The 15,944-nt window shown below is 38.5% G+C and overlaps 1 protein-coding gene across 3 annotated transcripts in view; it reads right to left on the bottom strand.

Annotated features, from left to right (window-relative positions):
• Positions 1-15,944, bottom strand: part of RPS6KA6 (ribosomal protein S6 kinase A6) — a 79,616-nt gene that overhangs the window by 14,611 nt on the left and 49,061 nt on the right. For all 3 annotated transcript variants that reach the window (XM_048863682.2, XM_048863683.2, XM_048863685.2), the window contains 7 exons: positions 12,410-12,512; positions 9,375-9,499; positions 8,920-9,045; positions 8,048-8,137; positions 5,877-6,035; positions 2,671-2,832; positions 1,337-1,413 (listed from right to left, as the gene is read on the bottom strand). In XM_048863682.2, the coding sequence (XP_048719639.1) occupies positions 1,337-1,413; positions 2,671-2,832; positions 5,877-6,035; positions 8,048-8,137; positions 8,920-9,045; positions 9,375-9,499; positions 12,410-12,512 (842 nt within the window). The remainder of the gene's footprint in view (positions 1-1,336; positions 1,414-2,670; positions 2,833-5,876; positions 6,036-8,047; positions 8,138-8,919; positions 9,046-9,374; positions 9,500-12,409; positions 12,513-15,944) is intronic.

The following is a 15,944-nucleotide window of genomic DNA, read 5'->3' as shown; positions in this document are numbered from 1 at the left end:
TATATTTTCAGATTTTGTATTCAGTGAATTTGAATTAGCATTCTGGGGAATGAAATCTTAACACTAAGCAGCTGTCTACAAAAGGTTCACTAGAACCTTACACAGAACTGATTTGGCCTGTTCGCTGCAAGGCAGTTATAAAAAGACAGTATGAACGCTTGATCTGCAAAATTTCTGATGCTGAAGCTAGGGTAGAATGTGTGCTAAATAGGAGTTTGACTTCACAATTTTTTAAACTATTAATTACACACTATCATTGTCATTAGGGTCACAATACAAATATTTATATTTTGAAATTCACATTGATGAATCAACTAATATACTCCTTCAAATAGGTAGATATGAATCTATAAATTTGAATTTGCTGCTAAAATTTAGTCAACTGTCTGCCTAAAAGGAATAGGTGGTAGTATCATATCCTTAATCTTTAGTACTATCATTTTACTAAAAGCCTCGCTTTAAATCTCAATATCAGTTTATTATTTGCTGTGACAACTTCAACAGAAATTGCATCAATTTATATCTGGATGCTACTAAAGAAAGTAACTCAGTTCATTTTTTCCATAATGCTGTAATTTAGAGATTTCAAAACCCATCTAATGTAATGTTTCATACCCATGTAATGTATGATTTTTGTGTCAACATCAAAACCTTTAAGGGATGTCGGCCACTTGAAATCTGATCAGAAAAACAGTTGTGTACCTGACCCTAAATCTCCCTGCCAAATCTGGTAGTTTTGTACTCATTTTTTTTTTATTTTTAAGCACTGTTCTTTCCCCTGTTCCTATACAAAAGATACAGACCAGGATAATTAGCTATTCAGAGCAAACAGTGAAAATGGCTACATACGTAGGGCTGTCAAACACATCAAGCAAAAATGAAATAGAGAAACATTTTTCTCATATTTTAGTTATAGTAATCTTAGATACTACTTATAACGATATTTGGTACATTTTTTTCCAGACAGGAGCACAATTACATTGAAAGCAACAGATTCTAGATTTTGAATATTTCCACAAGTTTATGTTAAATGTTAACACAAAGAACACTGCTGAATTATGGAAGCCTTCCATTAAAATATACTTTATATTGCAACCCATATATTTTAAGACTGCTACTCGGCATGCCACAATGCCTGATACTGTACACAAAGCTTATTGCAAGTAGGGAAAAAAAGATTTTCCTTCAAACAAGTTGTAAAATCTAGAACTTTTACATTCATTATCATGTCTAATCTATCTCGGGGCTGCTGTCATATCAGAATGTCTGTGTGTATACATCATACTAATAATTCCAGGAAACTAAGATGACATCTGAAAGCTGAGAAAAATCTTACCCTGCCAGCATTGTGTAAAGGAGAACACCCAAGCTCCAGATATCACAAGCAGCATCATACCCCTGTCTCATGAGAACCTATAAAACAAAGATCTGTTAAAGTTTTATTTGCTGCATGTAAAAAACTACAGTAAGGGTAGCCAATCCCAACATTCTTTCTTAAAACCAAAACAGAAATATAACAAATATACTTAAATATAGATAGCCAGTATAAATATTTTTAAAACATGCTTGTGTCCTCCTACTGGGGGCCACTACCACCATTTTATTTGGTTTGAGCCACTCCTTTAGAGATCATCAGCACAAACACACTGACAGTAATATTGTGCTGGAAACCCAAGAACCTGATCCTACTGTCCTTAATCATGGAAAACTCCCAAAGAAACAATTTCAAGATTAAGGTCTGCAGTATTGTATCCCAGTGAGCTTTAAGGACAGATATAAAAGGAAAATACTTTCAGTGTCTTTTATTGTGACATTTCTCATTCTCTGAAGGAACGTGTTCTCTTTAAAGATCTCACTGTAATACTAGACGCACATGGCACAGTTGATACAATCTAAAGATGCAGAATACAAGCAACATTGTCGCTAAGGAAAAAAGCTTGGGAAAAATGAGGAAAAAAGACACGAGTATTTTAAATGCATTTCCTGGACAAATATTTAAAGGGAAGATAAAAATGTTGAAGTTGTAATTAGAACGGTATATCGCCTAAATTAGAGTCTCTGGAATTTATTTGGAACTAATCTTTTTGAGACTTAGGATGGCAATATTTAAGATCACCACGCTGGAAACATAACCAGAGCACTGTCATGACAGGATGCTTCCCTTTTTAACTGTAACAGCCATTTTAGTGTAACAATGACTTCTAGCGGTTTTGGGAAATTGCTATTAATACTAAGAGTAAAACTGAGGAAGGAGTCCACAAGCCCAAAATGTAGACAGTATCAAATCAATATTTTGTAGGACAAAAAGGGATCTAAATGTCGGTTACACAGCAAGGAAAGAATGTAGAGTTGATTAATTTTAGCCCATTAAGCTAGGAAATAAATTTGTCTCAAATTTCTCATTAAGTCATTCTTTCAAATTCCAAAGGAAGAGAACATCTTATTTGTATTAAATAAAAGCCATCGTGAAGACTTATGTACAGACTGTGAATGACATTTATAGATAAGTTTAGGGGAAAGGAGAACAAGGGTTGGAACAATTAAATGTGTTGTTCACACCTTTTAGTAGAAAAATATGTCCATCTCAGAAAGGTTTTAATGGTGGAACATGGTTTCTTCAAGAGTCAGAATGGTACATATAAAGTCAATATATTAAACTGCTGAAGATACCTCTGGTGCTACAAAGTTGGCAGTGTAGCAAGGAGTTAAAAGAAGTCCATTCTCCCCTCGAAGTTGTTTTGCAAATCCAAAATCACAAATCCTGATAGAGTCAGCATTGTTTGAGTCATCCATATATAAAATATTACTTGGCTTAAGGTCTCGATGCACTACCTTTAAAAAAATAAATAGACTTCAAAAGTATAATACTTGTAAAGATAACAAATGTTTATAGGGCACATCTGCAAAAATATGTAACTTCCTTACCTGTAACTGTTCTATGAAGGTAGCACAATAGTGATCCACATAATTACTTAAAGTACATGATGTAACTCCAGAAATTCTATATCTTTTAAAGTAACATTACACAGGAGTATCAGAGGGGTAGCCGTGTTAGTCTGGATCTGTAAAAGTGGCAAAGAGTCCTGTGACACCTTATAGACTAACAAACAGACGTACTGGAGCATAAGTAAGGCACTGCATTTACCACTACATGCATCCGACGAAGAGGGTATTCACCCACCGAAAGCTTATGCTCCAATACGTCTGTTAGTCTATTAAGGTGCCACAGGACTCTTTGCCGCTTTTACAGATCCAAACTAACACGGCTACCCCTCTGATACCTGACACCATGCAAAGCACTGCATTTAGCCGTTTGGAGTGGAAATCTCACGCTGGAAATTTCCACTACATGCATCTGACGAAGTAGGTATTCACCCACAAAAGCTTATGCTCCAATACGTCTGTTAGTCTATAAGGTGCCACAGGACTCTGCCACTTTTACATAGGAGAGCTCCCAAATCATGGTAAAGATGCAATTACCCTTTATTGACCCCCCCGCCCCAAACTGAGAAATAAAACCTACTCCATGTCATAAGCTATCAGAACAGTATGATTGTTACTACAATGTTATATGATTATTTATGATAAAGTATATAATTTTTCTATTTGAAATACCGTTTACATTCTAATCTATGAAAGGTCATTAGCACTGATGTGATGTCAGACACTTTAAGTAACAATTAAATTAAACTTCTTACTTAAAAACTTATGAAAGACCAAATGAAAAAGCAACTTTTCTTCTTAAGTTCTTTCCTGACCTTGTTAACAGGGCTAAATCTGGGAAATAACTCTTTGAAATAAACAGTGTATAATCACAGGCATAAAATTATTATTGTTTTAATTACTGAAAAGATAAATCTCCTGTACTGGATAAGACAAATTCCCTGTCTGATGATGCTAGGAAAGCTTGCAATAAAGTGATAACCTCCCTAACACAAGAAGAGAAAGAGCCTAGGATTGAAATGGATTATGAAAAAGTTACCAGTATTTCTACACAACATAAAAAGATCCTTCTCTTGTTTCGTTCATTGCCCCATACATATGGTTTTGTACTAAATATGGCATTGTTACATATAACAATTTAACAGTTACTTGTTTGCATATAATTTAACCCTGTAAGATTTGGCAAAATGTAATTACTACATAAAATCAGAACTCCTAAATGGGCTTTCATTTTATCAAAAGTGCAGCCTGTAGTGAAAACTACTCTAAGTAGCGGGATGCCTGTGTTCATTACTGAATCTAGGTTTGTACAAATGGAATCAAACTATCTTGCCATAATCTTATGATGCATCTTGTGTTCAATTCAGTAATTTCAAGAAAATGTGAGGGTTTGTACATTTATTAATTATTCTATTACTTGATAGGAGGATATTCGTGTTCATTTTGGTTTTACTATTTGGGTGTTAGATATCTTTAGTGATAGCGTTCCACATATACAGGGGGCCCAATCTTGCAACAATTTCTGATCTAAATAGTCTTTACTCATGTGAGTAGATACTTTATAGCCAATAATCCTACTCTTGAGCAAGAGAGAAAGAGAGGTACTAGGACAGCATCCTCACACAACTCTGGTAATATACCTCAATCATTGTCTTTAATAAATATTTTTTACCAGAAGGCTTCATTTATCTGAATTTTAACATTCTTACATGGTTGCATGTGGACATTTCAAATAAGACTAAGATAACCAATCTCATTTGTGATCTAGACATCTCCAAAAAGTGAAAAGTTGGTGCACTCAGTTAACTAGATTTTGAACCCTTAAAAGTCACTTTGCAATAGGACTTTTATAAGATACATATATGGATGAACTCTCACCACTAAATATTCCTGCAAATAAATGTGTAATTAAAAAAAAATCTCTGGCATAAAAACATTTCTAGTACTAAGCATGTGCTTTAAACATTTTAAAAGCTATTAAAATTGGAGTATATTATTGAAAAAACATGTATATAAAGATAAATGCATTAGTAGCATTACAGGTTTAACAGACTACAAACTAAAAGCTAGGGCCTTGTAGGTGAATAAATATAATACTGTAGTTAAAATCCAACTACATTTTATTCTGAGTTGATAGTGGCTTTGTATTAACAACAACGTGTATCAACTAAAACATACAGATTGTACAGATGTGTATATAATGAAAGCAGAAATTCATAACAAAATGAAATCAGACTTCCACAAAATGCCCACTTCGTGCTGTGTGATGCCCAAACCTCATTAGTATATATAAGTAGTTATCTGGCTGAGCTCTTCAAGGGGATTAAGCATTATCTGGTCATTATAAATAAAAATCAGATTATGGCAGTGATATAACCCAATTGGTATTTCCAGCTGGATAGTTCTAATAATTCAGATCAATTTTAAATAGAATAACTGAGTAAACTGTTTGTATACTTGAAGTTCACATACACAATCAGATCTTTGGGCAGCACATTTCTATAGAAAACTTTGTTTCTGGTGGTTTAAATACTAATTTATTTTACATAATTATTCTACAGGAATTAAATACTTCATATTAGAATAACTTTGCATTCTGGTTTTCCATTAGAGGAGCAAAAAGGTTTTTCTTTGTCTAACTGCATGAGTCAAAACTGAAATCTTGGTATGAAATACAGAAAAGTACTCCTCTTCCTCACCCTCACGGAGATGTAGGATAATTAAAGGTTGTGTAATCCAACTAATTTTCCAGCAAGACTTTTTATAAATTATGCATAAAGCTTTAATTATGTTGTACGCAAATGAAGTCTCAACTCTCTTCATAATGTGTTCACGTACTAACAAGTCAACAAAAATTTGTAAGAAACAAAGAAAATATGATTGTTAATTATACAAAGTATAAATACAATCATGACATAATATGTATCACTTACTCCTTGACAATGAAGGTAGTCAACTGTTTTAGTTATAGTGTACAATACAGCACTAGCCTCCCGTTCTGAGAAATACTTTTGTCTGAGAATCCGATCAAGCAGCTCTCCTCCCTTCATCAATTCAGTGACCAGGTAAATATATCTGCCATCATCATATACCTGCAGAAGTTTAAAAACATACACACTCATTTGAATAATTCACAATTAAATATACGTTCTAAGAATTTTAAGCACTAAATAAAAAAAGTCCTCTCAATCTTCTAAGTGTATATGAATACAGACAGGTATTGCAAAATTTAATTCTTCAACTGAAAATTCATGCCTCATGGCACAAGGACTAAAGAAACCTTACATCTCACTGAACTAGATAAATTCATGGAGGATAGGTCCATCAATACCTATTAGGTTAGGGACACCATCCTTGCCCATCCTGGCTCTGTTTGCCAGAAGCTGGGAATGGGCAAGAGGGAATGGATCACTTTATGATTATCTGTTTTGTTCATTCCTTCTGGAGCACCTGGCATTGGCCACTGTTGGAAGACAGGATACTGGGCTAGATGGACCTTTGGTCTGACCCAGCATGGCCATTCTTATGCAATGTGAAGGTAGTGGGTCATTAAATGATGATTCTGGGATTCATTCATTCAGTCTATGAACCTGTGCTGCCCTGGGAAGAAGCATTTTGTTTCTCCGTACTTTTATCAGATGCAATTTTGAGTGACGGCACTTAATATATCGCCTCTTAAGTAATTTATTTCTCCATTAGAGCAACATCATATCAGGTGTTCAGCTGAGATAAGGATGGCAAATACAAGCTTCCAATATCAGACTCAGATGCATATATTAAAACTGTTCAGGCAGCCATGGAACTTTACATTTATTTATATAACGTAGGGCTCTTTGTTATTATTTTAAAAACTAAATAAGCTCCCCATGTGCTGGCAAAATAACAACTGCAGTTAGCCAAAGGGCGGCTAGAGATTCTAAATGGGAAGAATCACCCCTGTATCCCTCTACCATGTGTTCTCCACCCTTGTTCAACTGTGACTGTCCCAATCTCCAGTTGCCCATCAATTTGCCACCCACTGAAATGGGAGTGGCATTTTGGTTCTTTATAGCTAATGATGAAAGCCCCAATGAACTTGGTTTCTGCTTGGTTTGGGTTTTTTTTTTTTTGGTTTGGTTTGGTTTTTTTAAACCTTAGAAATAGCAGGAGTATTTTTTTGGTCCTTTTTAAAATTTCTGCTAACAGAATTCTTTGCAATGCCAGAGCACTACAGTAGCAGCTTACTGAGGGCTTGTCTACACTTACCGGGGGATCGACAAGCAGCAATCCATGTATCGGCGGTTGATTTAGCAGGTCTAGTGAAGACCCGCTAAATCAACCACAGATAGGTCTCCTGTCGACTCCTGTACTCCACCAGATCGGGAAGAGTAGGGGGAGTCATCGGGAGAGCGTCTCCCGTCGACATCGCGTAGTGGGGACCCCGCGGTAAGTCGATCTAAGCCACATTGATTTGAGTTACGCTATTCATGTAACTCAAATTGCGTAGCTTAGATCGAATTCCCCCTGTACTGTAGACAAGGCCTGAGCCATCAGTTTAAAGTGTGTAAGTGTTGACTCTTTCAAAAGTAGATCTTTTACCTGTTAGGCATTTTGAGTTAAATCGACATTAAACAAAAACCAAGACATTATTAGTATCTAAAAATCCCATCCCCTCTCACATGCACAAATTCCATTAATTAATTATGGTATCATAACTCTACTAGCTCTCTAGCTGTCTACAGAATCTTCCAGTAGAAACATAACAAAATCTGAATTTCAAATGGGAGGGAAAGTGGAAATAAAAGCAAGTAAGTGCAGAATTTTCTTTTCTTTGCAGGGTCATCTTTAAAGCCCAGAATCATTTAGGAATTTAATTAATTAATTAGCAAAGGCCAAAAACATTTTGAGTCTCCCAAAACCTGGCACCTTTGCAAAAAAATTAAGATATAATTTTAAGTAACAGTATATGCCATATTTAAAATATTTTACCTTTTTTAAACTGTAAGTATTGTTTCCAGTATATTTTACTGGAAATGCAAAACATGGGATCCCTACCCAACCGTTATTTTATTTACTGTTTGACTGCTCTGTGGTAAGAATTGTAAAATTTAAAAAGAGTACATACATCTTTTAAAGTAATTATATTAGGATGTTGTCCATAGCGCATCAAAATCTCAATTTCTTCTGAGGGATCTCTCTTACTTTTATCAATTATCTGTGAAATAAATGGTGGAAAAGGCGTCAATGTTAAATGAAGTATTTCCTCAGACGCAAAATGGATGAAAATCCCGGATTTAGGGTCAGAGACCACAAAAGCTACAAGTAACAAGAATTTTCAAACTGAGGAAGACAGCAGTTTTGACTATAAAAGTCACACATTTCTCTTTACTTTCATGCTTCATCCTTAGTAGTCATGAATGACATTATCCAGCCTATTCACTTAAAGCTTGAGGTTAATAGTTACAAACAAGTTCTAGCATATATTGAAAATTGCTCTAATTTGAAGATATTAGTGAATTTATCAGACTATCCTAAATATTCCTACTTCCCTCCTCCCCACTTCCTCACCTGAAGAGCCCACTGATCTCACCTTTGTTGTACTCTTATTGTAAGGTTAAAGAAAAAAGGAAAAGGGAACATTTAACAGTATGTCTATTCAGTCTAACTAAACATGTGATAACTGAAGTAATTTCAAAGCTAACAGAATTATGTTTCAAATAATTGGATATATTGTTCCATAAGTATTTTTCCAGTAAAGTTTGATGGCAACCTTCCCTCTAACAAGAAATAATGGTAAAAGCAAATACAAAATTTAGCTGAATGGAAAAATTTACTCTTTTTCACTTCTCAAAGTACATACAACATTACGCTGACTGAAAAATTAGGTTAAAAAAAGGAAAAAAAAGGGGTCTCTTTACTTACTAGTACATTAAAAAGATACATGACTCGACTGTGGAGCAACTATTCAAATACCAAAAAAGAATTTACGCCAAGTACCTTCACGGCAAACTCCATATTGGTAGCTATGTGCACACATCTCTTGCAAACAGAGTAGGAGCCAACACCAATATCCTCCTTCAGCTCATACACATCAGTGAACTGTGCACTGTTTCCATGAAGTTGCTTTAAACAAATATAAACTGCATTTTAAAACAATAAACTGTACTTTAACCAAAACATGATTTTTACTTTCTCAAGCAGCACATTTTTCTTTACTTTGCAGTTTTTTCCTTTTGAAATTTGCATTTAAAGAGACATTCAACTTGATTTTTGACACTGGATTACTTTAAATTGCTGCACATAATGTTTATATATATTACAAGGGTTTTGGTGCTGCTCTGCCGATATAAGGGTCTTTCCAACAGAGGAGAATGGAGGTTAACTATCAATATATACATCAGCTTTAGGCATTTCAGTTAAGAAATATCTATACCAAGAAAAATAAATTTTACCTGTACTATTGGCAATATATTGGTGAGGGGTGAAATTTTATGATCTTCTATGGCAGTAGTTGCAACAAAGCTAAATCCTTTGAACAGCTGATGCGCGTTAGCACTAGGTGGAACTCCTGGAGAATCTAATTGTTAAATACACATGGTTTAATTAGAATCTGAAGAGTATTCTGTTACTACAGTATATTCAAGCTAAGCTATTGTGTGTGTTTACCACAGGTATGTTCTCAAAAGTATTTTGAGGAAAATACAAGAAAGTAGAATTGGTTCTGAACTATAAGATGTAGTCAGGGTGCCAATATATCACCTTTCACTTATATTCTCACTTTTACTTAGTTTAACAGTATCACATGCTAAATGAAATACATGCTTGCCCCCCCACACACACACTTTTTTTTTTTTAAACTACAAGGCTTCAAGATGTGCATAAACTAGAATACATGTAATTTCATCTATTCTCTCCAAAAAACAACCCTGTCTGATTATTCACAAAGAAGAACTAAAGACTGGTGCCACGGTTTCATTCATAGTAGCGAGCTCAAGTATGTGGAGTCAAAAAGGGTGCATACGAGGGCACTACTTGCTAGAAGTTTCAAATATAGAACCATAGATGTGGGCATGGCAGAAATACAGGGATCCATGGAGACAATACTTGAAGAATGTAGTGATATGTTTCAAAAGTCATGAGAGCCAAGATCTTCCCCAGTGTACACTGTGTACAACTCTAACTTCACTGTACCCTGTCTAAACACAAATAAAGCACAATTTGGCCCAGAGGTATTTTAACATATGTATGTAAACTTAAGAGCTATATTGGAATACAAACTGCAGATAATACCTCACGTGGCCAACAAACCAGTTTTAAAGTCCAGATGAAACCCTCAAGGGGAGATTTATAAAAGGGACCCTTAAATGAACATACTAATTGCTGAACAGTAATGATTATAAGCCTTAATTGAGTGACTGAACATTAGAACAAAAACGTTTCACTGTGTAGTCATTTCTAAAAGGTATTTAAAAGATGACTTCACAAAAGATATTTACACAAGTTTACTTGAAGCACTCCTAAAATTGATTTGATAGCACTGGCTCAAGTCAGGCAAAACATTAACATACCATTTTACTTTCCTCACACATTGAGTTTTACCACTGCACCTCAATGCTGACATGGAAAAATCCCTCATCTCTCAAATCTGGATTTCACCTAAATTCAAATTTGACTGGGCAAAAGAAATAGTAAACCCATCAAAAACGTAATTGAGCCAAATTATTTCCAGCTGTTGAGGATAGTGATCCTGAAATATACTCAAATATTCACAAGGGACTAGGATGTCAGAGTCATCTTCACTTCACTTTTGACAAGCTGTGAAGAACTATGTATTAACATATCTAGGCTCACAAGCAATGTCAAATGTCTCAGACATAGGACAGATCTGCTCCAACAATTGTATTAACTAGTCCCAGTAATAGGCACACATTCTGCAGAATCAAGGCTTTTAATATAAAAATGGTTCCCAGCTCTTACAGTTGGAAAAATAATCTCTTATAATGTGAAACCAAATAAAACGTACTGCTGTCTTCCTGATCTATAGACAGGCTGGTACAATACCTTTATGAGGGTGAAGGGCACTAATTCATTACAATGGGGTGCTAATTTTGAAATTACAACAGAATTGATATTAATAATTTCAGTGCTAATCATTTTAGCAGAAATATTCATTGTCTACTACTAAATACAATCCCATTAGCTGGATATCCATCACTTAAAAAAAGAACAGTTCTTTCTCTCCATGACTGTCTGGCAGCTCTTACCCTCTAACACACATTGGTCAAAATAGAATAGAAGAAAAATGCGTTGCTGCTCAATTTCCTCTCATCTTATCCACTCAGAGGAGAAGGCAAAGAAAAAACACTTTCTCTGCAGTTTCTCTCTCCAGCAGCTAGAAGGGGATGAATGGGAGAAAATGATTCACTGACTAAGAATGCTCCTCTCTGGGGCCTGCACTGAGGTAAGGATGGTTTGTAAAGGATAAGGAAATGAAGCTAGGTGGGGGAAATTATAAGTCACTTGGGGGAGAGGAGGGAGATTTGGATTTCAGGCCCCATTTTACAATTTCAAGTCAATCCACCACTGGAGAAAATGGGGATCAAAGAAAGATAAAGGCCAAAACAGGAACAAAAGAAATGGCGAAGGGAAGTAAAATTGAGACAAGAGTAAAACACACTTGTCTATCCACTAAATGACCCCAATTCCACAGCTGATTTCACTATGATTGGTACAGGGGTGAAAGTAAGTCTCGGAACTTCCAGGTATGGGGCTGGGCTGGGGCCAGCTCTGGCCCCTGGAAGGGGGGGGGGGGCTCGGGCGGAAGGGGCAGGGCTGGGGGGGGTCAGAGCCAGCCCCAGCCCACCCTGTACCGGCAACTGCCTCCTTCCCCCTCCCCAGGATAACAGCAGCAGCCGGGAGCTCTGGCAGCAGTTTAAAGGGCCCTGGGCAGTAGCGGCGGCTGGAGCCCTGGGCTCTTTAAATTGTCCTGGGAGCCTCGCCACTGCTTCCCCAGGGCTCTGGCAGCAGGGCTCCGGGGACGGGGCTCCGGCCGCCACTACCACCCCAAGCCCTTTAAATCGTCCTCGGAGCCTGCTGGAGCCCTGGGGAAGCGGCGGTGGGGTCCGGGGACGATTTAAAGGGCCCAGGGCTCGGCCCCCGCTACCACCCCCGGGCCCTTTAAATCTCCGCCCCAGCCCCGCCGCCACTACCCCAGGGCTCCAGAAGCGGGGCTCTGGCAGCAATTTAAAGGGCTGGGGGCTCTAGCCACTGCTGGGAGCTGCAGGCCCTTTAAATTGCGCCTGGAGAAGCCAATCTACCCCCGGTACGGCACACCGGCTCTTGCCTTTCATCTTTGTGCTAACTCCCAAGATCAGTGGCTCTAATTTTATAGCTCTAGCCCCCAGGTACCAAACAACAATGTAATTTAGCCCTCCCCATACAATGAGATCATCATATTGACTCGTTATTTTCTAAATATATGCATTACCTTTGGGGGTTTTTGCTGTGAATTCTGGATCAAAACAGAAGGTATCTTCTGGCTTACCAGAAGCAGGTTTAAATGGGGGCTGAATCTCTCTTCTGAACAGTTTCTGGAACAGAAAAGCCACAAAAGAAGTTTAACTAAAATACAGAATTACTTTACAGATATTATATATTTTGCTAACCTAAAAGGACCACCACTAGAATGTTTTTCATCTATTTTCAAAAGATTTAGTTTTCTGAAAGAGCACACTTCAAAATAGCAGGCACAAAACAAACATGTATTGCTGATCCTTTTTTAAAAAAGATTTATTCAGATTTTTCTGCTCTCCTGATTCGAAGGGCCATAGCAGGGAAGTTAGAGTCAGAAAGGCACAAGAATATACCAAAGCTTTCCCCTGCTCCTTCCGCTGTATACACCTTACCCACCAGGCCTCTCCCCTTCCAGCTTATTAAGTAAACAACAGCATACAATTGCCCCCACCAACTCATCCTTACCTCAGAAGGAGATGGGCTGGCAGTGGTGTATTCCCCGAATACCAGAACTGGAACCCAGTTTCTGGCTATTGTGGAAGGAGCCAGGTTCTCCATATCACTCCAATCCCAAGAGGAGGGAGAGAGGATCTATCCCATACTTTCCCATTCTGGATCCCTAGGGCAGGAGATTCTCCCTACTGTCTTGCTCTCCCTGCTTTAGGGGATGAGGGGATTTGCCACCTCTTAAAACAATAATCCAGGTCTTTCTTAGGTCCCTTAAGGGAACAATGTAGAAAGGCAGCTCCTCATTCTCCATCCTGATGAGCAGTACAGTAGTAAAGCATTACCCCAAACAGGTACTCCCCAGCCCTATTCAGGGTTTGGGAAGAGAAAAAGGAGACTCATTCAGCATCTCTGTTTTCATCCTTGTATGTCGAGGCCTGTGGAAGGTTGAGTGGATTGTAGGGGCTTTCTGCCTCTACCCTGGCCAGGTGGTACTCCCTGACCATCACCAGACTCCCACTGCTCCCTGTCCTTGTGTGCAGGAATATCACTGAAGAGAAGTCATCCCAGGCCCACTATCACAGGGCTTGGGGAAAATATGCATGAGCTCACCCAGAGCAGTGCATGACACAGGAAGTGAAAATGACCATTACCAAACCAGAACTGATTACACACCAATTGCTGTCAAATATTCAAAGTGCACACTGTAAAAAAGCAGGTACAAAACTTTCAGGTAAAAGTGCAATTTCTCAGTGGTTTTCAACCTTTTTTCATTTGCAGACCCCGGAGAAAATTCTGAATGGAGGTGTGGACCCCTTTGGAAATCAATCTGTGGACCCCCAGTTGTCTGCAGACACAGGTTGAAAACTGTTCTAGATACTGCTCCCTTAGAAATCTCAGTTCCTTGTCAATAGAAATCCTCTTGCTACTGTATAAATATATTTTCCTATTACTCGGTATATAAAAATAGGATTTTTTTCTCTATTTAATATTTGTATTCCCATAGCACCTGCCAGACAGAGACAGGTGAGTACAGGGAAATAAGTTAATATTAGTCAGCATGATAGGCAGTGGTCTCAGCACACCAGCTGCCGAGCTGTTAAGATTTTTGTAGGCATCACAGCAAAAGGACAGTTTTAAGGAGGATAATGTTTCATGGTTCAAGGACACTACTTCAAAGCATGAAGGGAAGCATGGGAGAAAGAACAAAGGAACTAGTTTGAAAATTCAACAAGTGGGCACTGGAAGTTGGCCTCATGGGCTGATTGGAGATGGCAGTTGTCATCTTGGTAGTGAAGGAGAGATGACAGGTAGAGTTAAGACATGAAGGGCCTTGAAAAAGTGAAGACAAGCAGCTTATGTTTGATGGGACAGAGAAGGAGGAGCCAGTAGAGGAATGCAAAAAAAGGCAGGGAAGGGAGGTGATATGATTAAGTCATCGAGCTAGGGAAATTTTGCAGCAGCATTCTGAATACATATGAGCAGGGCAAGATTGCATTTGTGAAGGCCAGGGAAAAGGATACTGCAGTAATTGAGATGTGAGATGAGAATTTAGCTGTGTGGATGGGTTGGAAGAATTCATAAATGAGGCCAGAAGAGAGCACTGTGATCATCTAGTCTGACCTCCTGTACAACAGGTCTTTAGGACTTCCTTGCATTATTTCCTGTTTGAACTAGCGCATGTCCTTTTAGAAAAAGATACAAACACTGATTTAAAGGGCTGTATTTTAGAGATGTTATGCAGAAAGTATCAGTCAAAATTTAGACAAAGCCTGGATATGAGGACCTAGAGAGGTCCAAATGGAAGAGATACTGATGTTATGGGTCTGTAAGACAGTCAGAACAGTGGCGTTGTCCACAGTAATCAAGAAAGAAGGCATCAGGGAGGGTTTTGGTAGCAGAGATTAAAAGCTCTATTTTAGCCATGTTGAGCTTGGTCTGACAGCTAGACATCCACAAGGATATGTCAAAAAGAGGCAGAAGTTTTAGTTTGGACAAACTGAAAAAGATCTGGAGCAAAGAGGTAGATATACAAGTCAGCAGCATGGAAAGCGTAGGTTAATTTGGGCAAATGAAATTACCTAGATAACAAGTAGAGAAGGACCAAGGACAGAGCCCTGTGGAACCCACACAGAAAGCTGAAAGGGGAGGTGAGGAGGAGCACCAGGAGAGGACAGTCACAGAAGCCAAGATTTCAAGAAGAGCATGTCTGACAAGTCAATGAGGATGAGGATGGAGTACTGGTTCTGAGCTTGGGCAAAGAAAAGTTCAATGGAGACTTTAGCAAGAGGAGTTCTAGGGATGGAAACCAGATTAGAAAGGGCCTCGCATGGAATTGCACAGGAACTCCAGACAGCAATTGTAAACACTGCATTCAATGAGTTTAGAGATAAAAGGGGAAAGGAGATAGAATGATAGCTGGGGAGGCAAGTGGGGTCAAGGATGGGGCTTTTTTTAAGATGTGAGACTAAACACGATTGTATTATGAAGGGAAGAGCCAGAGGAGAGTGAGATATTAACAAGTGCAAGGGAGAAGATGAGAGTGGGTGACTAGCTCCTTTAAAAGAAGCATGTCCAGCTTCCTTATATCATAGGAGGAGCTCTCATCTGGCCAATTATGAGGGTGGGGCAGTATCTGGGGCTATGGAAGAATCAGAAAGGAAGGAGGTCCATGAAGAAAGCTGTAGGAGGTTCCTGGAAAAAGGCTGAAGGCATGAGAGCAGCAGAGGATTGTTGTCTGACTTTCAAGCCAGACAGCCAGAACTGAGAGCCACAGAAGGCTGAGACAGGGGAGCAGCAGAGGGGTGGAACCAGTGGACTGAGCACCAGGGGAACAGTGGAAGGGCCTACCTGCTGCCCTGTTTGAGAGTTACTGAACAGGGGGACCAATGAATGCTCTCCTGGTGAGGATGATCTCCCAGCAGAGAGGCAAGGGAGGGATTACCTGCTGGGAAGAGCTGGGTTATGCTCCTGCTCTCATGGCAGAAAGACAGGAGAAGACCAAAGAAAACCCCAGGTGCGCTAGAAAATGCCAGAGTATAGTACATGCACTGTCGATGGAC

Source organism: Caretta caretta, chromosome 9 (genome assembly GCF_965140235.1).
Source record: "Caretta caretta isolate rCarCar2 chromosome 9, rCarCar1.hap1, whole genome shotgun sequence".
NCBI lineage: Eukaryota > Metazoa > Chordata > Testudines > Cheloniidae > Caretta > Caretta caretta.
This window is presented reverse-complemented; position numbering and strand designations above follow the sequence as displayed.